At 47.6% G+C, this 25,901-nt stretch overlaps 2 protein-coding genes across 8 annotated transcripts in view; one reads left to right on the forward strand and one right to left on the reverse strand.

Annotated features, from left to right (window-relative positions):
- Positions 1-11,606, reverse strand: part of C9H12orf49 (chromosome 9 C12orf49 homolog) — a 41,481-nt gene extending 29,875 nt beyond the window's left edge. For 3 of the 6 annotated variants that reach the window (XM_009181783.4, XM_003907214.4, XM_021922994.2), the window contains exon 1: positions 11,294-11,606. In XM_009181783.4, coding sequence (XP_009180047.1) covers positions 11,294-11,404 — 111 coding nt within the window. In that variant the 5' untranslated portion in view covers positions 11,405-11,606. The remainder of the gene's footprint in view (positions 1-11,293) is intronic. The other 3 variants (XM_003907215.5, XM_031650795.1, XM_021922995.2) reach the window with 3 other exon arrangements.
- A 109-nt stretch (positions 11,607-11,715) lies between these two features.
- RNFT2 (ring finger protein, transmembrane 2) overlaps positions 11,716-25,901 on the forward strand; it is a 107,567-nt gene continuing 93,381 nt past the window's right edge. For both annotated transcript variants that reach the window (XM_009181789.4, XM_009181788.3), the window contains exons 1-4: positions 11,716-11,881; positions 13,888-14,067; positions 15,815-15,873; positions 24,536-25,002. In XM_009181789.4, coding sequence (XP_009180053.1) covers positions 14,044-14,067; positions 15,815-15,873; positions 24,536-25,002 — 550 coding nt within the window. In that variant the 5' untranslated portion in view covers positions 11,716-11,881; positions 13,888-14,043. The remainder of the gene's footprint in view (positions 11,882-13,887; positions 14,068-15,814; positions 15,874-24,535; positions 25,003-25,901) is intronic.

The raw sequence follows: 25,901 nt of genomic DNA on the forward strand, positions 1-25,901 counted from the left end.
CTAATTGGATAGTAAAACATTTCCAAGCCCCTACATTACCTTGATAATCACATTTTCGAGGCTATCTAATAATCCATCATGTTGATGTGCCATCATTTAGTAAACACATCTTCTATAGATCAACATCAGGCCCAGGTTTCTGTTAGCACAGATAATATTGCAATAAAATGTGGAGTTTTTAAAACAATTCTCTTGAATAACTTGTAGTAAAACACTATGTAGTGCCAAATGATTTCCCACATTATATCTACCATCTGTAATAGTACCAGCATTTAAATAACAGTGTTTACAATTTGACCACAACTCCACCGGTACCAGATTTTGTTCTTTAATTTACCATCTTTCAAGGTGGCTTTAATTTCTATTCTGCCCCCTCCCTTTTGTTTCTTTGCAAAGAAAGAACTGGTACTAGCAGGACCAGGACGGGTCATACAAAAACAACATCCGTATTCCTCAGTCATTGTGAGAAGAGGAGCTAAGTGCAGGAGCCTTGGGAGTATAGGACAAATCACTTAGGAGCATGCTGCTTAACTACCTGTAAATTCATACTCTTCTGCTCTACTGGGACCCTATCAGTTAACTGCATCATCAAGCTATGTGCAAACTAAACTGAGCTGCAAATGCTACCCTAGATAAATTAATAGCCATAAAGACTATTAAGAGCTTGGTCAAAATACAGTAAACTGGATTTTACGACAAGGTTAAAAGTGCCCTTAACATTACTCCCACGCTATCCTGTTGTTGTTTGGAAAGAAAACAAGAGTTCACGGTCAAGTGCATCCCAGAAGGACCCCTGCCACATAATGACATTCCTGGTAAACAGGAAAGCAATTCTCCCAGCACTTCAATGCATTTTCAAACACGAATACTCAAGACCTTGCCAAAAGGATAGTGAAGGCATGTAGCAGAAATGACTTAGCAATGTTTGCTTTTTTGAAGGCCCAGTCTTGCAAAGGGTGCTGACGGCACTCCTTCACAGGATAGGGGGCTTTCTACCTTTCCTGAACTGTTTCACCTACCCCATTAGGCTGTCTCAATTTTAAGCTTTTCTTCATATTTGTTTTTTTAAACTCGAAATTCATTCAAAGGTATCTAGTTCTTACAGAATGCTAAGGATACAGAGACGAACGGCAGTCCGGTTCTGTATTCGAAGAGCCTCAGAGCTGTTGAGAAAGGGGTACGTCCATACATCAGTGCAAAATCAAGCACTGCAGATGCTGTGACACATGTCCACATGGGGTGTAGTAGGTACAAAGAGAAGTGCAGGAGCCAAAAGTACCTGAGGGCTTTCTTCCTAATTGTAAAGAGCTATAGAAACACACTGTGATTACGAATGTGTTGCTTTGTGTCTGACTTCAGAAGGGGTATATTCATAACTGTGCTGTATACTTTTCAGGAGTTATCACAGGTCAAGTGAGATAAATGTTCCACGTAAGCAGTAAAGCACGGAAACATAAGGCACTCTTGTCATTAGGAGAGACTTGCTTATGAACCTCAAAAAAAAGAGGGGAGGTGGAGAAAGGCCAGAGGGTACTCCAAATGTCTACTATTTTGGGAAATGGCTAAATGCAGCCTGATAATGGAAATTTTTAGTTATAAAAATCATATTTCCAAACAGCTTTTAAAGATAGGGAAATACTTATATGTTAAGTGAAGAAACGGTATGCCTCAACTATACAAACAAAAAGTATGAAAAATGGCAGGAAGAAAACATGCCCAAATGCGAACAGTGGATGCCTTTGGTTAGTGAGATTATGGGTAACTGTTCCCCTCCTCTACCCTGTGCAACATGAGACAAACACTCTGAAATATATATATATGTATCTTAGTAATCAGTGAAAAACAAAAAAATCCCCACCAAATTAGCAACTCTCATACTATATGATATATACTTCACTTTAGACAGTATCTAACTTGGCACCAGTTTACACTTAGCTCCTTTAAGGCTGAACATGTTCATGTACTTTCAAGGAGTTATGCAAACAGCGCTGAGACTTTCAGAAAGTCTTATTTGAACACGTATGAGAACATCTGGTTACACAAGAGGAACTCTAAGGACCCTTCCAACTCCCAAGATTGAAACTTGTTTAATCTCAGGTCAAATGCCTCGATAGTTAAGCCCGCCCTGCCACTAGATCATGTCATCTTGTTTTGTTTCCTTCGTAACATACATCATTATCTGAAATCACCTTGCTTATTTACTGTCTCTCCTCCTTACCCGCTAGCGCAATATAGGCTCTTGGAGGGGAGAGACGTCATCTGCTTTGCCCACTCCGTCTCCGCCATCCAGCAGAACAGTGCCTGGCACACAGTTGGTGTTATCTGTTAAATAAATGCACCCAAGAAACCTGGTACCATTCACCATTCCCAACCCTTCCCTCAATGGCATCCCCAACATCATCACTGATTTCTCCTGTCTCCCAACTCTACAATTTAAGTTATCCCCCTAAGCATTAATTAACATGAAAACCAAAGAAAAGAGGAATTCAAAGCAGCAGAGAGGATAACCAACTATTCTCCAGGCAAAAGCTGCCGCATCTGCTCCACGAGTTTCCAGTCTCACTGCAGCGGAGCTAAGGGGCACGAGGAGCTTCACAGTGTTCATAGCCTCTTCTCAATCAATGCTACACACCCTGGACCCGTACATTCCATCTCACCATCTCCATTTTACAGAGGAAGAACCCCAACTCCCTCAAGGCCCACAGCTAGGGAGTGGAAGACCCCCCAAGCTGAGGCCAGCTGAGCAGGAGTGCCTCTGCGGGAGCACTCAGAACAGCGGGGCTCAAAGTCTTTGGTCCTGCAACCCTTTCTAATCTTTTTTTTTTTTTTTGAGATGGAGTCTTGCTCTGTCGCCCAGGCTGGAGTGCAGTGGCCGGATCTCAGCTCACTGCAAGCTCCGCCTCCCGGGTTCACGCCATTCTCCTGCCTCAGCCTCCTGAGTAGCTGGGACTACAGGCGCCCGCCACCTCGCCCGGCTAGTTTTTTGTACTTTTTTTTTTTTTAGTAGAGACGGGGTTTCACCGTGTTAGCCAGGATGGTCTCGATCTCCTGACCTCATGATCCGCCCGTCTCGGCCTCCCAAAGTGCTGGGATTACAGGCTTGAGCCACTGCGCCCGGCCACCCTTTCTAATCTTAAAAATTACTGAGGACCTCAATACATGGGTTTATGTGAGTTATGGCTATTGATGCCTACCATATTGAAAATTAAAACATAAATCCTTAAAATGTTTATTTTAGATCATTTTTATTCATTTAAAAACAACAATGAATTCAGTACATGAGTTTTTTTATGAAAAAACACTTAAAAAAAACATAGTAAGGAGAGGGGCAATGTTTTTATATTTCTGCAAACTTTTTAATGTCTCCCTTAATGGAAGACAGCTGAATCTCCGAAGCGACCTCTATATTCAATCTGTCACAATATATTGTCTGCGTTGGAGCACACGAAGAAAATCTATTTCACACAGATGTGTAGTTGGAAAAGGGAGGACTACTTTAACAACTTTCACAGAAAATTATGGATAATACTGTACCATACTTGACACTAAATACTACACCAGAATTTGACAACTGCAGGTTACTAAAAGTTTACTGCACACAGTGCAGCCAGTTTGGAGAACAGTTGTGCAGTTCCTCAAAAAGTTCAACACAGATTTACCATCTGACCCAGTAATGCCACTCCTAGGAATATACCAAGAGAAATGAAAACATGTCCACACGAAAACTTGTAAATGAAGGTCTGTAACAGCATTATTCATAATAACTAAAAGGTGGAAACAACCCAAATGTCTCTCAACAAAGAATGAATAAAGAAAATGTGACAGATGCACGTGACAGAATATTATTCGGACATAAAAATGAAGTGCTAATACATGCTAGGACATGGATGAACTTTGAAAACATTATGCTAAATGCAAATGCCAGTCAAAAAAGACCACACAGGCCGGGTGCGGTGGCTCAAGCCTGTAATCCCAGCACTTTGGGAGGCCGAGATGGGCGGATCACGAGGTCAGGAGATCGAGACCATCCTGGCTAACACAGTGAAACCCCGTCTCTACTAAAAATACAAAAACTAGCCGGGCGAGGTGGCGGGCGCCTGTAGTCCCAGCTGCTCGGGAGGCTGAGGCAGGAGAATGGCATAAACCCAGGAGGCGGAGCTTGCAGTGAGCTGAGATCCGGCCACTGCACTCCAGCCTGGGCGACAGAACGAAACTCTGTCTCAAAAAAAAAAAAAAAAAAAAAGACCACACATTATAGAATGTCAATTATATGAAATATCTAAAATAGGCAAAAGTATAGAAACAAAGTAGATTACTGAATGCTTAGGACTGAGGGGTAGGGGGAAGAAGATGATTAAAATGTTTTAAAAATACTGGTTTGTGAATATACTACTTTTTAATTTTTTTTTTTTTTTTGGAGACAGAGTCTTGCTCACCCAGGCTGGAGTGCAGTCAGTGCAGCTTCCGCCTCCCGGAATCAAGTGATTCTCCTCACTCAGGCTCCCCGGTCAGCTGGGATGCAATGCGCCCTGCACCAATTTTTGTATTTTTCAGTAGAGACAGGGTTTCCACCATGTTAGCCCCAGGCTGGTCTCAAACTCGACCTCCAGATCTAACATCCCAGCCTCCCAAAGTGCTGTGATTACGGAAGGTGTGAGCTACCGATGCCAACCACCTAATAGAATATACTACAAATCAGCATTATATACTTTAAATGGGTGAACTGTATGATATGTGAATTATATCTCAATAAAACTTACCAAAAAACCCAGTTTCTTCAGCACAACGTGGCATCTGAAACCATATCAATGAATTTTTCATAAACTGTTCAAATCCATGAGTCTGTCTTGCACATTGAACAGATCTTATGCAGATCTTCTAATTGACACATTTTCATTATACAATACTACAAAAATCACATTTGTTAGTATCACCAGGGATTTAATCTTTAGGTGTTAGAAAGTTACAAGCTAAGGGTAGCAGATACACATCTTCCAAAATTCTAATTTTCACTTGAAAGCTTAAATATTATCATTGGTAAATAATGTCAGATGTTTTCTGTAAAGTAACAAGCTCACTTCGTTTTCAAGAAAACGTCTACCAAATACCCAAATCTGAATAACTAGTGTTATCAGTTGTTCTTTCAAGAAAAAATAGTGTTCCATGAAAAAAGTGGCTACTTAAGCTTGCAGCTCAATTGCCAAAGCTCTTCCTCAAGACACCCATCATATTTCTGTAGGCAGAACGCACTGTTACACATACTTCCCGTTTCATTATACAGAAAAGATACGTACTTGGGGATCAAAATTTAGCAAAAGTAGTAAGTTTGACTGCTTCATTCTTAAGTGAAATTAGTACTTTTTTAAAACTACACGTATGGCCGTGAAGAATACGATAACTAGTAGCAGAGTCTGCTGCCGCTGCTTTGATCCTTGCTAAAGTACCGGCTCGACCCCTCCAGGACCTCTGCACCATCAGTGCAGAAACCAAAGTGTCAACAAGGTGAAAAAAGCAAACAATATTTTGTTGTTATTCTGAAAATAATTCTGGCCTTGCAGATCCCCTGAAAGAGTCTCAGGGACCCTCTGAGGTCCACAGACCACATTTTGGAACCCAGTGGGTTAGGATATTACAAAAAACTAAAGGCTAGGTGCAGTAGCTCATGCCTGTGATTCCAGCACTATGGGAGGCTAGGCCAGTCCATTGCTTAAACCCAGGAGTTTGACACCAGCCTGGAAAAAAATAATGAGGGCCCATATCTACCAAAAAAATTAATTAATTAATTAGCTGGGTGTGACTGCGCACGCCTGTAGTTCCAGCTACTCGGGAAGCTGAAGTGGGAGGATCCCTTGAGCCTAGGAGTTCAAGGTTGCAAAGAGCTATGACGGTGCCACTGCACCCCAGCCTGGATGATAGAGCAAGACCCTGTACCAAAAACAAACAAATAAACAAAACCAAATTTTAAAAAATCCTAAGCCTCAGTGGCTTCACAGAAGATTGTTTCTTGCTCATGCTACAAGTCTAACATGGGTAAGCCGAGGGGTTCTGCTCATCCTAGTCCCTCAGGCTGAAAGAGGCCCCCTCTCAGCACATGGCCTCCATGGTCACTACGGCTTCTGCCTGCAAGTGACAATTCACATGGTATAAGCCAATGCAGGCCACACAGCCACCCTCCTTCAAAGAGGGTGAGAGCCAATCCCACCATGTGCCCAGAGAAGGATGACCAACTCCTTATGAACAACCCTGGTAACTACTACCCCAGGAGATCAGGGACGGACATAATGAGTCACTGAGTGGTCCAGTGGAGAGCAGATCCCAAGACCTAAAGGACTGCAGCTTGGCTCAGTTAGTTCCCCAACTGCTGCTGGACCAGACACAGAACCAGTGCTGATAAGTATCCTGGTATTTCAAGAGAAGCCAGAAGAAAGGATTTATATAAAATCTCATATATTTTTAATCCCATTTTTAAACATACTGGCCAGGCAGTGGTTCACACCTGTAATCCCAGCACTCTGGGAGGCCGAGGCAGGTGGATTGCTTAAACTCAGGAGTTCAATACCAGCCTGAGCAACCTAGTGAAACCCCATCTCTACTAAAAATACAAAAGGCTGTACGCAGTGGCTCATGCCTGTAATTCCAGCACTTTGGGAGGCTGAGGCGGGCAGATCATCTGAGGTCAGGAGTTCAAGACCAGCCTGGCCAACGTGGCGAAACTCCGTCTGTACTAAAAACACAAAATTAGCTGGGCGTGGTGGTGCACGCCTGTAATCCCAGCTACTTGGGAGGCCGAGGCAGGAGAATTGCTTGAACCTGGGAGGAGGAAGTTGCAGTGCATCACTGCACTCCAGCCTGGGTGACAGAGTGAGACTCCGTCTCAAAAAACAAACAAAACAAAAGAAGAAAACAATAAAAACCATGCAAGCAAAACCAAAGGTGCATGTAACCCATTTCATCTCTATCGTGATAGTCACAAATTGAGAATGTGGGCTTTAAAATCACGTGGCCCTGAATCAGAGTCCCAGCCTGAGCCATTACAAAGAAATAATAGCCCTAAGCACAAGGAATTCCTACAAAGTGACAGAGACATCCAGTAATAAAATGGTCAGAGGACATGATAAGGCCACTTAAGATGCAGAACAGTCAAATTACCAAAACCAGTAAGATGTTCATCTTCAACCACTAGTCAGGGAAATATACAGCACAGTAATAATGATGGGGAATAAATCTGTAAGCTTATCTGAACAAAGTGTTTTAGGTGTTACTGAAGGACACAAAAGAAGGCAGGATGTGGAGGGGGAGACACGGATACTGGTGATCCTGACCCTGTGAAGGCCCAGGCTAACATGTGTGCTCGTCTCAGTTTTTCTCTGAGACAGAGTCTCTCTCTGTCGCTCACCCTGGAGTGCACTGGCGTGATCTCGGCTCACTGCAACCTCCGCCTCCAGGGTTCAAGCGATTCTCCTGCCTCAGCCTCCTGTGTAGCTGGGACTACAGGCACCTGCCACGCCTGGTTAATTTTTTTTGTATTTTTAGTAGAGATGGGATTTCACCATGTTAGCCAGGATGGTCTCAATCTCCTGACCTCATGATCCGCCTGCCTCAGCCTCCCAAAGTGCTGGCAATTACAGGCATGAGCCACTGTGCCTGGCTTCATCTTAGTTTTTAACAAAGAAGTTTAAAAAGTAATAAAACAAAATAGAAAAATAGGAAAAAAAGCATATAGAATAAGGATACAAATAAGAAAAATGTTTTTGTACAGCTGTACAATGTGTTTTCAGCTAAGTGTTAATACAACAGCCAAAAAGTTAAAAAAAATTAAAGTTTATAAAGTAAAAACATTACAGTAAGCAAATGTTAACTTATTATTAAAGAAAAATCTTCAAACAATGTAGAGCGGCCTGTGTGGACAGCTGACAGTAGCACACAGTAACCCGCTAGGCCTTCACGTTCACTCACCACTCACTCACTGACTCACCCAGAACAACTTCCAGTCCTGTAAGCTCCACTCATGGGAAGTGTTCTTTACAGGTGTACCATTTTTACTCTTAGATTTTTTGAAACAGAGTCTCACTCTGTTGCCCAGGTTGGAGTGCAGTGGTGTGATCTCGGCTCACTGCAACCTCCACCTCCCAGGTTCAAGTGACTCTCCTGCCTCAGCCTCCCACATAGCTGGGATTACAGGCATGCACCACCACGCCTGGCTAATTTTTATATTTTTAGTAGAGATGGGGTTTTGCCATATTGGCCAGGCTGGTCTCGAACTCCTGACCTCAAGTGATCTGTCTGCCTCAGACTCCCAAACTCCTAGGATTACAGGCATGAGCCACCACACCCAGCCCATTTTGTATCTTTTATACAGTATTTTTAACTGTACCTTTTCTATGGTTAGATATATTTAGATCCACAAATACCTCCCATTGTGTTGCAATCGCCTACAGTATTCAGTACAGTCACATGCTGTACAGACTTAGGGCCTAGGAGCAATAAGCTATGCCACACAGCCTAGGGGTGTAGCACAATCACCTAAAGATGCATTTTTCAAAATCTTGAGTGACGCATGACTATAATTTTAAAATGAAGAGGATGTGTCAGGGTAGTGAAAAGGTGGTTTAGGGAAGGTGACAGAGTGGACAGCACCTGAGCCAAGAGGTGAAAGGTTAGCAGAAGTATGCCAGACTGAAAAGAAACATTCATCCCAGTTAAAAAGGCTCACTTGTTTGTTCAATCAATATTTGGATTCCCATGAAGTGGCTGGCAGTATCCTAGGGGCTGGAGAGTCTATGAACAAGACAGACAAGGTCTCTGTTCTCAAGAATATCATAGTCTAAAAGAAAGAATGAAGCAAGACAGATAAACAAGTAAATGAACAAGAAATGTTCAGTTTGTGATGCCTACCACGAAGAAAATAAAGCAGGTTTATGAGCAAGGAATTGAAGTAATTTACACCATGTCATCAGGTATGGTCTGAAATAGTAACAGTCTGACCTGAAATGACACAAAAGATTCAACCATGCAGAGATCCTGGAAGAGAATCCAGAGTTTTCTCTGAGAATTTTACCTGGGGAAAGTGCCATGATCCCATCTTTTTAAAGATTATCACCCCTACTGCTGGGAAGAGAAGAAGACAAGAATGGAAGCAGAGACTTGCTGCTGGGCTACTGCAATCGTCCAGACGAGAGATGCCAGTGGCTTGGCCTAGGGTGACAGCAGTGACACTTCGAAGAAATGAGCAGATTCAGGATACACTCTGGAGGCAGAGCCAATATTGTGGATATAGGGAGTGAGAGGAGAAAAAAACAAATGAAGTGGCTTGAATACCTGGCAAACAGTAATGCCACTGAGTGAGACTGGGAAGACTCGGAAGGAACAAGTGCTGGCAGAGAAGAGTTCTGTTTGGTTCAAATACGAACACACTCAACGTCAACTAGAAAGTAGGAGGGTAGTTTCCAGGGGCTGGGGGAAAGGGAGAAACGAAGATTTATTGTTTAATGAATATAAAGTTTCAGTTTCTAGAAGAGTTATGGAAGTGGATGGTGGTGATGGTCGCACAGCGTTAAGGATGTATTTAATACCACTGAACTGCACACTTTAAAAATGGTTAAGATGGGGCCGGGCATGGTGGCTGACGCCTGTAATCCCAGCACTTTGGGAGGCCGAGGCAGGTGGATCACTTGAGGTCTGGAGTTCGAGACCAACCTGGGCAACAAGAGCGAAACTCGGTCTTAAAAAAAAAAAAAAAAAAAAAAAGATGGGAAATTTTATGTCATATTTTACCACAATAAAAAAAATTCGGAAAAAAAAAGATATCAACTAGGCAATCGGATATAAGAACTTGGGGATTTCTAGGACAGATCTAGGCTGTTATCAACTACAGGCATCAACAGCATACCTCCAGAGATCACCTGAGTATTTAAACAATGGTCCAGAGATCACCTGAGTCAGATAGAGAGGAAGGCAGAGGACGGAGTCCTGGCGCACACCACCACTCAGGGGTCCACAAGACAGACAAGGGACAACATACGACTGTGAGGAGGTGTCTGAGGTGGCAGAAAACACAAGTCACAGAAGTCTGGTAATTCACATGATCGCCCAGACATCCCGGCCAATAAAAGAGACTTACAACACTTAGCCTCTCTGTTTGCCTAAGGTAAACTGGGAGGTCAGGTACAATTCCTTATTCTTCCCTTTTCACAGCTCCCCTGCCAATCCACTAAACGTAGAGTGACCACATAGTTTTATCAATGTTCTATTCATTTATATATTTTATTTACACACTTGAGCTTTGAGAGTAAAAAGAAGGGCTTTTTATAACCATGTCAGGACAACAGCATAACCCAGGGTTATCCTGGGTGCACTCTGGAGCGTAACCACCCCTTCTACACAACTAAGCACTCAACCCGGACTTCTAGACAAACTTATTAATGCTTTGGGTAAGACTTCCCCACCCAAGCTCCTTGCTTTCTCCAGGAAATTGTCCCAGAAATTCTCACATGGAAGAAAAATGAAGGGGTGCAGTGTGTTGGAGGGGTGGAATTCCACCAATCAAGTTATGCACAAAAAGCATAAAAGGAACTGTGAGTCCTTTTGAGTCACCCGGGAGGACACAGAAACCCCAAATTAAACGAAGGGCACCCATGCCAGCGCTGGCCGACACTTGCCACCTGTGTCTTGGTTTCTCCCACTGTAATACTGGGAACCCCACCTCTCCCAGGGCTGCCACGAGGATGAAGCGCGCATATGTACGCCCTCTCTTAGCTCTGGACCGGGTAGGTGAAAAGCAGCGAGGTGTTCATAGAAGCAGTCACCACCGCTGAAGGGTCCTCAACTCGGGGTTCTAGTCCCAGCTCTGCCCTGGCCTAGCAAACCCTTCCCGCTTCAGGTACCAACGCGGTGAGCAGGTCCCTCACCCGTGCTGAGACTGGGACAGGAATGCGCACCTCTCCCCACCCTCGGACGCTCCGGCGGCGCGGCTGCAGACGCCAGGAGGTCGACAAACGCGAGGAGTAAGGAAAAGGAGGAGGAAGGGAAGGAAGGAGGAAGGAATGGAGAAAAGGAAGGAAGGAGGAAGAACGAAGTGAGGAAAGAGGAAGAAGAAAGGGAGAAAGAAGGGCAAAAGAAAGGAGGATAGAAGGAAGAAGGAGAGGAAGGAAGGAAGGAGAAAGGGGAGGAAGGAAAAAAAGGAGGAAGGTAACGAAGGAAGGGAGGCAGGTAGAAGGGAAGGAAGGAGAAAGTAAAGGAAAGGGGAGGAAGGAAGGAAGAAGGGAAGGGGAGGAGGGGAAGGGCGGCCACTGACCTGCTTGAAGGTGCTGCTGAGGAAGTAGACGAGCGACAGCCCGAAGACCAGGGCGAGCACCCACCTCTTCCGCAGAAGCCGGCGCCACACCATGGCCGCCAGGTTCACCATCCCGGCGCGGACTTGGGGCGCGGCGGCCGGGGCGCGGAACGCGGCAGGCCCGGGGCCCGGGCGGCATGGCCCCTACCCCTACGCGCCCGGCAGCCCCATCCCTCCAGGAGGGCGCCGGCCCCGCGGCCCGCGGCCCAGTCGGCTCCCGGCAGCCCTTAGCGTAGCCCCACGTGACCCCGCCCTACGCCCCCGCCTCCGCTCCGCAGCTACATGGGCTAGTCGCGCAAGATCTCCTCATCATTGGTCCCTACGGAGCGGTGGCTTCCTATTGGTTAATTGCAGGAAAAGGGGGCTGGCAATCGCGTGAGCGCAGCGGGCGTAGCCGTGCACGGGTCCTAGCGCCGGACCCGGCGATGGTGAGAAACCACCGAATAGGAGGCCGGAAGCATCGGAAGTCACGTGCTGCCCGGGCTGCGCGGGTGATTGGCTTGGCTGGACCTGAATGAGGCGGCTGTGATTGCTGAATTGTCTGGGCAGGTAAAAAGAGAACGCATTTTTTTTTCTTTTCTCCCAGCATGGTCTGTGTAGTCTCTTGCCCTTGCAGTCCCAGAGCGTTTTGCGCTGTGTGTTGGTTGCAAGGATGAAAAGCGCTCGCGACGTTGTGCCCGAAGTGCACCTGCCGGCTTCCAGTCCAAGTGATGCAGGCGATGCTCCGCTGAGTGCATTTCGATGCAGTCCTGTAACGGGCCCCGGGGGCGCAACTTGAACCATCGCAAGCCTCGAAAAGTCTAGGTGCAGTCCTTCAAAGGGACATACGGAGCAGAGGGTTAAAAGGCGTTTCATTCATTCAGATGCATCCCGCGTGCAAAATGTATTCCAGAATTATGTACGGCCTGCTTCCAACAGAGAATCCGAAGCCTCTTCCAATACAAGCATTCGAAAGTAGAGGCTCGAGCATTCGATTTAGGAGGCGGTGTTAAATGTGTGGATGAGAACTTTGGAATACTGAATTTTATTTTTCCCCCAAGGATTTGCAATGTGGGATAATGGGGGGAGGGGCGAGAGGGAGATTAAGTTGAGATTGTAAATTCTTGAAAAATATTTATATAATGACCTTTTCTTTATATACGAAGATGCTGCTGCCGAGCAGTTTGTTACCTAATTTTTCAAAAGAGAAAAGGGGCTTCACTGGCGGGTCGTTTCTAATCAGTGGCCCTAGTGACACCATTGCTGCCCCCTCAAGAAGTCTGGTCAGGATTAGGAAGTCATTCAACAGCCAATAACAGTGCCCTGAACTGATAGTCAGACACCATCTGACAGAGACACCCTATATCCACAGTATTGGCTCTGCCTGCAGAGACAAGAAGATATTGACGGAGGCTAAACCTATTCATGGGAAGTAGGTGGCCCTTGTTGCCTTGCTAAGGTGAAAGGTGGGACAGGGAGCAAGGGATCTAGAAAAGGGGATCTGGGAGACCCACAGATGTTTTATTCATTGAGTAAGTATTTGTTGAGTGCTGCTCTGTACCAGACAGTGTCCTAGATGCTGAGGCAGAGGGGTGAACCAAGTAGACAGGATCCCTGCTTTCATGAATGGCATTTATATTCTACTGGGGGGACAAATCATAAATAAATAAGTAAACATGAACAAATAAGTGCTATGAAGAATATAAAACAGGTCAACATTATGGGGGGTCAGGAGAATGAGAAGAGAAGGCCTCTGGAAGGAGGTGACATTTGCCTTGCGGGACCAAGCCCTGCCACATTTAGAGGAGAAAGTATTCCAAGAGGAGGGCACAGCAAGTGCAAAGGCCCTGAGGCAGGGACGTGCTGACACATTAGAGGAACAGAAGGGCCACTGTGGGTGGACAGGAGTGGGAAAAGGGAGAATGGGAGGAAATGCAGTTGGAAACAGATGATGCTACATCAGGAAGAACCTGTAGGCTGTGGACAGAGCTCGGGTTTGATTCTGATTGCACTGGACAGCCATTGGAGGGTTTAAGACATATTTTCTGGCTTCCCCAATCAGGACTCTTAGTTTGACAATAGGGTGAAATATAATACATTAAGAGTTTCAAAGAAGGCTGGGCATGGTGGCTCATGCCTGTAATCCCAGCCCTTTGGGAGGCCAAGGCAGGCGGATCCCTTGAGGTCAGAAGTTTGAGACCAGCCTGGCCAATGTGGTGAAACCCCATTTCTACTGAAAATACAAAAATTAGGCAGGCGTGGTGTCACATGCCTGTAAGCCTGTAATTTTAGCTGCTCTGTAGGCTGAGGCAGGAGAATCACTTGAACCCGGGAGGCAGAGTTTGCAGTGAGCCAAGATCGCACCACTGCATTCCAGCCTGGGTGACAGAGCAAGACTCTGTCTTAAAAAAAAAAGAAAAAAAAAAAGGTGTTTCAAAGAGGGATCACTGAGAGGCTACCCAGAGATACTGAGCAGATGGAATTATCTGCTTATAGCTACGAACAATGTCCTAAGGCTTCTTAGCAGATTCAAGGTATCACAGGGACTATTCATCCAAGTGTTCTGTTCCATCCAGGTTTGGAGTCTCTGGCAAGCTCCCCTGACTCTGCATCCCTCCGGAGACGAAGAGGAGGGGGAGGCGGCCTGTCCTCTCTGGGATCCAGTGGTCACATCCCCCTCAGGAGTCCCAAATGCCTACCTCCAGTGTCGTCAACATGGAGTTCTGAAGTCCATGTGGCTCTTCACAGTGAATCAGGTGACACGTCTCCAAGACAATTTGCATCTTTATTACTACTTGATTAAATGTGAGAGCTGGAAGGAAGCTTTGGTTTGACCACTCCACCCCTCCCATGTAACACATGGGGAATCTGAAGCCACAGAGAGGGTCCTGATGTGTCTGGGGTCACACAGAGGTCACTGATGTGTCTGGGGTCACACAGAGAGGTCACTGATGTGTCTGGGGTCACACAGAGAGGTCACTGATGTGTCTGGGGTCACAGAGGTCACTGATGGGGTCACACAGGGGTGCTGATGCCGGGGTGCACAGGAGTCACTGATGTGTCTGGGGTCACCACAGAGGTCACTGATGTGTGTCTGGGGTCACACAGAGGTCACTGGTGTCTGGGGTCACACACAGAGGTGCTGATGTCTGGGTCTGAGGGTTCCTGATATTGTCTGGGGTCACACAGAGAGGTTACTGATGTGTCAGGGTGCAGAGGGTTCCTGATGTGTCTAGGGTGCAGAGAGGTTGCACTGATGTGTCTAGGAGTCACACAAGAGAGGTCACTGATGTGTCTGGGGTCGCACAGAGGTCACTGATGTCTGGGGTCACCACACAGAGAGTCACTGATGTGTCTGGGTCACCACACAGAGGAGTCACTTTGATGTGTCTGGGGTCCTGCAGGAGTCACTGATGTCCAGGGTACACAGGGCACTACAGTGTGTGCAGGGTGCAGTGCTGGTGTGTGGGGTCACAGAGGTGCTGATGTGTCTTGGGATTCACAGAGAGGTCACTGATGTGTCTGAGGTCACGGGGAGTGCTGTGTCTGGGAGTGCATAGGGGTTACTGGTGTGTCTAGGGTGCAGAGGGTTCTGATGTGTCTGGGGTCACACCAGAGGTTACTGATATTGTCTAGAGTGCAGAGAGGTTCTGATGTGTCTGAGGGTCACACAGAGGTTACTGTGTCTGAGGGTCTGCACAGAGAGGAGTCACTGATGTGTCTGGGGTCGCACAGAGTCACTGATGTGTGTGGGGTGCAGGGCCACTGATGTGTCTGGGGTCACAGAGGAGTCGCACAGTGTGCAGAGTCACAGAAGGTCACTGATGGTCTGGGATCTCACAGAGAGGTCACTGATGTGTCTAGGGTCACACAGAGGTCACTGATGTGTCTGGGGTCACACAGAGAGGTTACTGATGTGTCTAGGGTCACACAGAGGTTACTGAAGTGTCTAGGGTCCCACAGAGAGGTTACTGATGTGTCTGGGGTCACACAGAGGTTACTGATGTGTCTAGGGTCACACAGAGAAGTTACTGATGTATCTAGGGTCGCACAGAGAGGTTACTGATGTGTCTAGGGTCGCACAGAGAGGTTCCTGATGTGTCTAGGGTCGCACAGAGAGGTTCCTGGTGTGTCTAGGGTCGCATGTTAGCAGCAGCGTCCACCCAGAATCCATGTCTCCTGCTAGTCTGCTGCCCACTTCACTTCATCCGGCACCTCTTGGCTGCACAGTTCACTGCATTATCCTCTCACATGAGGACTTCCTCCACCTCTGAGTCTCATCGTCCTCCTCTGTGAAATGCGGTGATAGCTTTCCTCATGGGATAGAATGTCACATTGAGGATGGAATGGCATGAAAGATTGAAATACGTGTTGGAAAATGCCAGAGAGCACTAGAGGTCTAAGATATGACTAGTGCGGGTTTGCAGTTTACAATTACCTTGGCAATCTGACAGGCAGTGGGAGTGTTGGGAGACTCTGGCTCACCCATGTGTTGGGTTTTAGGTGTTAAGGAAGATGCAGAGACGCCACAGCAGCAACACGGATAACATTCCACCTGAAAGGTAGGCATCCCTGGTTCTGTTCCATCTGAGGGCTCTGGGCTTCGGGTGGTGAGGGGCAACCCGAAACTGGATTGAACAATGCCTCCCACTCAGTGTTAGTTGTTAGAGTCACAGTGATGGCCTCATACTAAACATTCAATGCATAATAGCTTGCTCTTTCTTTTATGCTAAATTTCAAAGCCTTGTGTGACAGGTGAGCCATCTGACTCATTGTATCAATGAATGTACCTGTGGGATTTTAATTTATGGAGATGTCTTTGTCCATACAGGCTGCTATCACAAAAATGTCATAGAATGGGTGGTTTCAACAACAAATATTTATCTCTTACAGTGCTGGAGGCTAGGAAGTCCAAGGTGAAAGCTCCAGCATGTTCAGTGTCTGCGAAAGGCCCACTTTCTGGTTCACTGATGGCCATTCTCTTGCTATGTCCTAATGTGGTGAAGGGAAGGGGATCTGTCTGGGTCTCCTTTTTAAGGGCACTAATCCCATTCGTGAAGAGCCCATCTCATCACCTAATCATTCCCAAAGGCCCACGTTCTAGTACTATCGCATTGCAGGTTAGGTTTCTTTTTTGAGAGAGGGTCTTGCTCTGTTATCTGTTACTGCACTGCTAGAGTGCAGTGGTGATCATGGCTCATTATAGCCTCCAAATCCTAGGCTCAAGCAATCCTCCTGCCTCAGTCTCCCGAGTAGCTGGGGCTACAGGCATGTGCCACCATACCTAGCTAATTTTTAAATTTCTTTTGGTAGAGATGGGGTCTCACTAAGTTGTCCAGACTGGCCTCAAACTCCTGGGCTCAAACGATCTTCCTACCTTGACCTCTCAAAGCCCTGGGATTATAGGTGTGCACCACTGTGCCTGGCGTGGGTTAACTTTCAACATAAGAATCTGCAGAGGACACAAACATTGAGATCATAGCTCTGAGAAACAACACGGAGAGGCTAATGACATTGAAAGATGAGATTTTTATTTCTTCCATTTCTCAAGAGGAGGGGCATACTGCTGCATGCAGGGCTGCCTGGGGAAGCACCAGCATCAGTCAGGGGGCAGAAAGGACCGAGGAAAAAGCATAGGTCACAGCCTTTATTGTGTTTTCTGGGGGAAAGAAAGACAAGTCAGGGGAAATAGTTTAGGACTGGCTAGTTTGAATCATGCTGGTGGGCTCTGGGGTATCAAGGTGGTCTCTTTTTTTTTTTTTTTTTTTTTTGAGATAGGATCTCCCTCTGTTGCCCAGGCTAGAGTGCAATGGCATGATCTCGGCTCACTGCAGCCTCGATCTCTCAGGCTCAAGTGATCCTCCTACCTCAGCCTTCCGAGTAGCTGGGACTGAAGGCATGCACCACCATGCCCAGCTAATTTTTGTATTTGTAGAGACAGGTTTTTGTTATGTTTCCCAGGCTGGTCTCAAGCGACCTGCCCACCTTGGCCGCCCAAGGTTCCGCTTGCTGGGATTATAAGCACAAGCCACCACGCCTGGCCTCAAGGTGCTCTTTAGTTTGGTATCTGGCCCTGGATGATTTAGGACAGGATGCATTTGTAAAACTTAGATGAAGGAAGGGCCATGCAGTGACTCACGCCTGTAGTCCCAACACTTTGGGAGACCAAGGTGGGAGGATAACCTGAGTCCAGGAGTTAGAAACCAGCCTAGGTGACACGGGGAGATCCTGTCTCTACAAAAAAAAATTTTAAACTAGCCAGGCATGGTGGTGCATGTCTATAGTCTCAGCACTTTAGGAAGCCAAGGTGGGAGGATCGCTTGAGCCCAGAAGTTTGAGACCAGCCTGGGCAAAATAGGGAGACCCCATCTCTACAAAAAATAAAAACTAACCCAATATGGTGGCATGCATCTGTGGTCCTAGTTACTCAGGAGGCAGAGGTGGGAGGATTGCTTGAGCCTAGGAGGCGGAGGTTGCAGTGAGCTATGATTGCACCACTGCATTCCAGCCTGGGCAACAGAGTGAAACCCTGTCTCAAAAAAAAAAAAAAAAAGTGAAACGAAGCAGTGGTTGGGGTTATGGGCTCTGGATCGCAAGGACATGTACATAACTTTGGCCATTCGTTTGGCCTTGTGATTAATATATAGGTAGGACCAGATCGAATCTAAAAAAAAAAAAAAAAAAAAAGTTAAAAATGCTCATGAGCTAGAATTTTTTTTTTTTTTTTGAGACGAAGTCTCGCTCTGTCACCCAGGCTGGAGTGCAGTAGCATGATCTCAGCTCACTGCAACCTCCTGGGTTCAAGCTACTCTCATGCCTCTGCCTCCCGAGTAGTTAGGAGTACAGGTGCGCGCCACCATGTTTGCCTAATTTTTTTGTATTTTAGTAGAGATAGGGTTTCACCATGTTGGCCAGGCTGGTCTCAAACTCCTGAGCTTGGGCAATCCACCCACCTCAACTTCCCAAAGGGCTGGGATTACAGGCATGAGCCACTGCACCCAGCCTAGAATTTATATCTATTGAAACCCAAGAGGGAACACACCTGGGGGCCTGTTCTCAGGTTGGGACAGCCTCCAGCCCCAGAAGCCCCATGCTAGCACATGCATCCAAGAGGCAGGCAGCCAAGCCTTCCCTTCCTCACATCCCAGCCCTGGGACTGAGTTTTGTATGGTACCTGCCTGTTCTGCAGGGAAGAACACAGGGCTCAGCCAAACCCCAGCTCAGCCACTTCCCACCTGTGGTGACTTTGGTACGTGACTTCACCCCTAGGTCTCAGCTTCTCCATCCAAAAATGGCAGGTGACAGAACTCAAGAGTTGCTTATGGGCCGGGCGCAGTGGCTCATGCCTGTAATCCCAGCACTTTGGGAGGCTGAGGCAGGTGGATCACCTGAGATCAGGAGTTTGAGACCAGCGTGGCCAATGTGGTGAAACCCCATCCCTACTAAAAATACAAAAATTAACCAGGTATGGTGGCAGATGCCTGTAGTCCCAGCTACTCAGGAGGCTGAGGAAGGAGAACCACTTGAACCCTGGAGGTGGAGGCTGCAGTGAGCAGAGATCACGCCACTATACTCCAGCCTGGGTGACAGAGCGAGACTCCATCTCAAAAAAAAAAAAAGAGTTGGTTATGGATGAAGGAGTGAGTGTGAAGATGCAGAAACAGCATCCGGCTTGTAAGAAGCCTGCGTGTTGGAACCTTTTCCGCCTCTAAAGACAACATTGTCATCTGCTCTCAAGTGAACCGTGAGATCTCTTGGGGGCAGAGACCACAGCAGGAAACTCAAACTGTGTATTGAGTGCTTATGCTGTGCCAACCGCAACATTACCCCAGTAAGAGCACCCATTTTACAGATGCAGAAGCTGAGGCTCAGAGAGGGGAAGGAAATTACCTAAAGTCACACAGCCAGGAAGTAGCAGGGCTGAGATCTGGGCCCCCATCCATGTGTCCCCCAGCACCTGTGCTTTGAGATAGCACATTTTGGCTGCCTACTGTCTGAGCAGAACCACTTCCCCTCCTGGGTTGCCTCAAGCTCTGGCGCTTAAGTGGTTAAGTTGGAAGCGCAGCCTCTGTCCCCCTAAGGAATACTCTTTCCCAGTTAGGCTGAAATCTCAGCTGGATGCAGGGGAGAGGCCCAGGGAAGGGAGGCCAGCTATAAAAAGCCCCTTGGTGGGTTGAGTCTTCCCTGGTTGTACTGGAGGCCCCTGAGCCCAGCGAACTCAGAGTGCTGGCAAGCTCAAGGGGGACGGGATGGCTTTCTAGGGCCCCTTGGGTGGCCACGGAGAGAGAGTGGCCTCCTCGTGAGCCAACGTGGGTACCTGCGAGGACTCTTGCTTTCTGAGCTGAGCTCTTTGAAGTGCAGAAAAAGCTCAAGTCCCCTTGAGGATCATAGCCATGGTGTTTGCTGTTGTTGTCATTATTAATATTATCATTATTATTATCCAGAGCCCAGTGGAGGAGGAGCGCATATTTCCTGGGCTTTTGGAGCCAGCAGGGATGGAGCTTGGTGGGAGAGGGAATCCAATCGTGAGTTCCCTCCATTGCACCAGATTTTTTTTTTTTTTTTTTTTTGAGATAGAGTCTCACTGTGTTGCCCAGGCTGGAGTGCAGTGGCACAATCTCAGCTCACTGCAACCTCTGCCTCCCAGGTTCAAGTGATTCTCCTGCCGAAGCCTCCTGAGTAACTGGGATTACAGGTGCGCACCCCATGCCCGGCTAATTTTTGTATTTTTAGTAGAGAGGAGTTTTTGCCATATTGGCCAGGCTGGTCTCAAACTCCTGGCCTCAAGTGGTTCACCCACCTCATCCTCCCAAAGTGCTGGGATTACAGGTGTGAGCCACCACACCCAGCCTGCTTCAAACTCCTGACCTCAAGTGATCTGCCCACCTTGGCCTCCCAAAGTGCTGGGATTATAGGCATGAGCCACCAGGCCTGGCCTCACTGGGTTTTTAGTAACATACCTGTAGGCCCAGTTTGTGCAGCCAGGGGAACCACCGTGTCCCCCTGCTGTGTGTCACAGGTGTTCTGCAAGATGTTAAATGGCTTTTCATGGGTAAAAAAAATTCAAATAAGTTTGGGGAACACTGGGCTTAAGCAAAGTCCATTTTTTCACTTGCAGGCCTTCTCAGAGCCTTTAGTATGCCTGTTCATGCATTCCTTCAAACACTTTTTATTGAGCATGTTCCGAGTGCCAGGTGCATTGTACAGGGTGGTAAAGATGCAGTGGGGAGCAAGGTTATGGTCTTTGACCCTGTGGAGTGGAGCTCTGTCCAAAGCTATGGTTCGCAGCACTGATCACACGTTAGAATCACTGTAACGGGGGGCGGTGGGGAATGGTGGCTCATGCTTGTAATCCCAGCACTTTGGGAGGCCAAGGCAGGTGGATCACTTGAGCACAGGAGTTCGAGACCAGCCTGGCCAAAATGGTGAAAACCCATCTCTACAAAAAAATACAAAAATTAGTCAAGCGTAGTGGCACACACCTGTGATCCCAGCTACTCGGGAGGCTGAGGCATGAGAATCACTTGAGCCCAGGAGGCAGAGGTTGCAGTGAGCGGAGATTGCGCCACTGCACTCCAGCCTGGGTGACAGAGGGAGATCCTGCTCAAAAAAAAAAAAACAAGAATCCCTGAGGGGACTCTGAGTAACTTCAGATGCTGGGAGCCACCCACAAAGATTTTGATTCAGTTGGTCTCCAGTGGGGTCGGGGCACCTGTCTTTTTCAAAAGTTCCCCCAAGTGATTATAATACATGGCCAGGGTTGAGAGCCACAGGTCTTGAGGGAAAGATGAGGGATAAAATGACAGCTGCGATCAATCCTGTGCAGGTGACGTGAGGGTGCAGTGAGGACAAGGAGCAGGGGACTGTCACTGTCTGGGGGGGAGGGAAGCCTCAATCCAGAAAGGGAGATTTTAGCTGAAATCTGACAGATGAGCGTGCATTACCTAGTTGGGATGGGGTGCGGGTACGGCAGACATCCCGGTGAAGGTGACAGCCTGTATTAGAAAGCCCTTGCACGGTGAGAAAGGGGCACATGATAAGATTGGAGTTTGGGGCCAAATAATCCAGGGTGCCTGGCGACTTCATCTCTCTGAGCCTCAGTTTCTTTGTCAGTAAAGAACATGATATTTGGGAATGATATTTGTACATCTAGAGGGTTCCTCTGAGACCATGGGAAGGAACACAGAATGGGAAGCCCTGGGAGGGTTTTTAGTGGGATTGTGAAATAATCAAATACAGCCAGCCGGCCCTCCATATTCATGGGGGGGTTGGTTTCAAGACCCCATGGATATGAGAATATGCAGCTGCTCAAGTCCCTTGTATAAAATGGCTAGGATAGTCAGCCCTTTGTATCTGTGGGTTTTGGTCCACAACCCAAGGTTGGTTGAATCCTTAAATATGGATGCCGGACTGTACGTGTTTTATTATTATTTATTTACTTACTTATTTATTGAGAAAGCATCTCACTCTGTCACCTAGGCTGGAGTGCAGTGGCGTGATCTTAACTCACTGCAACCTCTACCTCCTGGGCTCAAGCCGTCCTCCCACCTCAGCCTCCCCACTAGCTGGGACTACGGGTGCGTGCCACCATGCCTGGCTAATTTTTTAATTTTCTGTAGAGACAGGTTCTTCCTATGTTGCCCAGGCTGGTCTTGAACTCCTGGGCTCAAGGGATCTGCCCACCTTGGCCTCTCAAAGTGCTGGGATTATAGGCGTGAGCCAGCATAGCTGGTCTTTTATATATTTTAAAACATATTTCCTGGAGCCAATTGCAATGGCACACGCCTATAATCCCAGCTACTTAGGAGGCTGAGGTGGAAGGATCACTTGAGCCCAGGAGTTTGAGGCTGTAGTGAACTATGATCGCACTACTCCAGCCAGGCAACAGAGTGAGACTCCTGTCTCTCCCTGTGTATAATGGTCTCGTATAATAGATGATATGAGATCAAGTGTGAAAACAGTGGAAAATTTCCACCAGAGCCTCCCTCCTGCTGCCATTTTGGACTGAGTGACATCTGACATACATTTATTAAGCACCTACTATGTGCCTTGGGTTGTGGGGTCCAGAGAATGAATGAAGCCCAGCCCATTTTCAGTAAGCTCATGGTATATCTGGAGTCTCTTAGTGGTCTGTGGGGGTGCCTGCAGGGTGAGAGAAGGAGGGAGTGGCTCTTTGTCCTCCCTACTCCCCAACACATGCACATCGAGCACATCAGCTCCGCTTGCATCTGTGGTGTGGACTGAGTTTGCAACGCAGTGATTCCACTTCAAAATAGGATGAACCCTTGGCTGGGCACGGTGGCTCCTGCCTGTAATCCCAGCACTTTGGGAGACCGAGGCGGGCAGATCACCTGAGGTCAGGAGTTCGATACCAGCCTGGCCAACATGGTAAAACCCTATCTCTACTAAAAATACAAAAATTACACAGGCATGATGGTGGGTGCCTGTAGTCCCAGCTACTTGGGAGGCTGAGGCAGGAGAATCGCTTGAACCGGGGAGGCGGAGGTTGCAGTGAGCCAAGATCGCGCCACTGCACTCCAGCCTGGGTGGCAGAGCGAGACTCTGTCTCAAAAGGAAAAAAGAAAGAAAAGAGGATGAACCTAAGAATAGAAAGGTGGTATCCAGAACTTGGTGTTCGTGGGAAACGGCACCCAATACTGGGCTCTCCATTCCTGCAGGCCTAACTCCGGGCTCTCTGCTCTGCCAGCAGTGGCTCTGCAGGAGCCACAGAATCCTTTGCCTGATTCCAACCCAAGAGGCCCTTGCTTGGAACTAGAGAAAGCAATTTGGCCTTGCAGGTCTTCCATAGGAATTAGAGATAACAGTTGCCATGTATTGAGAACCTATTATTGCAAAACGTATTTTAAATTTAACACCCCCACCCCCAAGAATTCTATTCAGGAATAGAGGCCCATTGTTCAGGTAAGAAAGCTGAGTGCAGAGGTGTAAGGGCCCCTAGAACAGGTGGAGCTGGAGCTTGAATGTGGGCCTCCCAGCTAAGTCTTCTTCGCATTACTCTCTGCCGCCCACCCAATGTCAGCTGTGACCAAGGCTGGCCCCTCTGGGGAACTGGGGGACATTGAACTTGAAGGCTGCAGAGCCAGGGGTCCTTGGGATCCCGAGGTAATTCTAGAATCATAGAATTCTGTGCACCCGTTTCAACGAAATGTGCTGGTTACTAAAATGGGCTCTAGAGAGAGTCGGCCTGGGTTCGAATCTCCCCTGCTCCATCCCTTACCAGCTCTGTGACTCTGGACAAGTTACTTTCTCTCTCTGAGCCTCCATTTCTTTATCCGTAAAGCGGGAATATCAGTAGGACCTAATTCCAGGGTTGATGGGAGGATTTAGTAAGTTAATCAATGCAAAACACTCAGAAGACTATCTGACACATAGTAGGTTTCAATAAAGGTTATGACCTATTGTTATTAATATTATTTGTATTAGTTCCTAGGACTGCCGTAACAAAGTACCGTACCCCGAGGGGAGGGGCTTAAACAGCATAAATTTCTTTTAACAAATTCTGGAGGCTGGAAGGCTGAGATCAGGGTATCAGCAGGGTTGGTTCCTTCTGAGGCCTCTCTCCTTGGCTTGTGGACGGCCGTCTTCTCCCTGGGTGTTTACATGGTCTACTGTCTGTACCTGTCTGTGTCCTAATCTCTTCCTCTTTTTTTTTTTTTTCCTTTTGAGACAGTCTCTCTGTCGCCCAGGCTGGAGTGCAGTGGTGAGGCCTTGACTCACTGCAGCCTCAACCTCCTGGGCTCAAGTGATCCTCCCACCTCAGCCTCCTGAGTAGCTGGGACTACCGGCGTGTACCACCATGCCTGGCTAATTTATCTCTATTTCTTGTAAAGATGGGGTCTCCCTATGTTGCCCAGGCTGGTTTTGAACAACTGGACTCAAGTGATCCCACCTCTGACTCCCAAAGTGCAGGGATTACAGGCATGAGCCACTGCATCAGCCCTAACCTCTTCTTATAGGGACAGCAGTCACCCTGGATTGGGACCCACTCCAATGACTTCGTTTTAACTTCATTGCCTTGTACAGACCCTATCTTTAAACAGGGTCACATTCTGAGATTCTGGGAGGAAGGACTTTATGTGAATTTGAGGAGGGACACAGCTCAACCCATAACATAATTGATATTATTGGTTCCCATCCTCCTCTGGAGTAAGGTCTTTTCCTTACTGCCTGACTTCCTGGGGTTTTTCTCCCCTTGTCACCCAGAAACCGCAGCCAGACGCTCAGCTCTGAGGCGAGTGTGGATGAAGGCGGCGTCTTTGAGAGTCTGAAGGCAGAGGCGGCCTCCCCACCAGCGCTCTTCTCGGGCTTATCAGGAAGCCTCCCCACCAGCTCGTTCCCCTCCAGCCTGGTGCTGGGCTCCTCCGCTGGCGGTGGGGACGTGTTCATCCAGATGCCCGCATCCAGGGAGGAAGGAGGGGGCCGGGGCGAGGGGGGTGCCTACCACCACCGCCAGCCCCACCACCACTTCCACCACGGCGGCCACCGCGGGGGCTCCCTGCTGCAGCACGTGGGTGGGGAGCACCGGGGGCACTCGGAGGAGGGAGGTGACGAGCAGCCTGGGACGCCTGCCCCTGCCCTGTCCGAGCTGAAGGCTGTGATCTGCTGGCTCCAGAAAGGACTCCCCTTCATCCTGATCCTCCTGGCCAAACTGTGCTTCCAGCATAAGCTCGGTGAGTTCTGGGGGCATGGGTGTCCTGGCCATGGGCTTCAACACGCAGGCTGCCTGCAGCCTGTGGGGTGGGGGCTCCTCCTCTGAAACCCAGGGAGAGACAGTAGAGACCAACATGGGCTTCAGAGTGTGGGATTCTGAGTCAGACCTGGGTTCAAATCCTGGCTGACTAGCTGTGTGACTTTGGGCAAGTCACTTGGCTTCTCTGAGCCTATTTCCTCATCTGTCTAGTGGGAGTTATGATAGAAACTTCCTCGCTAGTTGGCTAGTGTGAAGGAGTCCTGTGTAATAACTCAAACTGCTGGAGTCTGCACCCTAGCTCTGTCCCCTCCTAGCTGTGTGATGCTAGGTGCATTATTTAACCTCTCTGTGCCTCAGTTTCATCATCTGTAAAGTGGGGGTATGATTTTATATTCTTCATGGGATAACAGTGATGTTAAATTTGAGTTAATGTGTATAAAACACATTATTATATATATAAGCTAGAGTGCAGTGGTGCAGGTCTCAGCTCACTGCAGCCTTCGCTCACTGCAACTTTTGCCTCCCAAGTTCAAGCGATCCTCCCACCTCAGCCTCCTGAGTAGCTGGGACTACAGGCATGTGCTACCACGCCCGGCTAAATGTAAAATTTTTTGTAGAGTCAAAGTCTTACTGTATCAGCCTCCCAAAGTGCTGGGATTACAGGTACAAGCCACTGCCCCAGCCTACTATATTTATTATTCACACACATTGAAATATTTAACATAGAGGCTGGCATACAGCAAATGATGAATAAATACTACCTACTGTTATTATTAGGAAATAATATAATGATTCATAAAGTGCTCAGCCTCCTATCTAACACATAGTCGACAGTCAGTAATTGGCCTCTAGTATACTGTTTTTCGTTTGTTTGTTTTG

This window comes from Papio anubis, chromosome 9 (genome assembly GCF_008728515.1).
Source record: "Papio anubis isolate 15944 chromosome 9, Panubis1.0, whole genome shotgun sequence".
In the NCBI taxonomy this organism is placed as follows: Eukaryota; Metazoa; Chordata; class Mammalia; order Primates; family Cercopithecidae; genus Papio; species Papio anubis.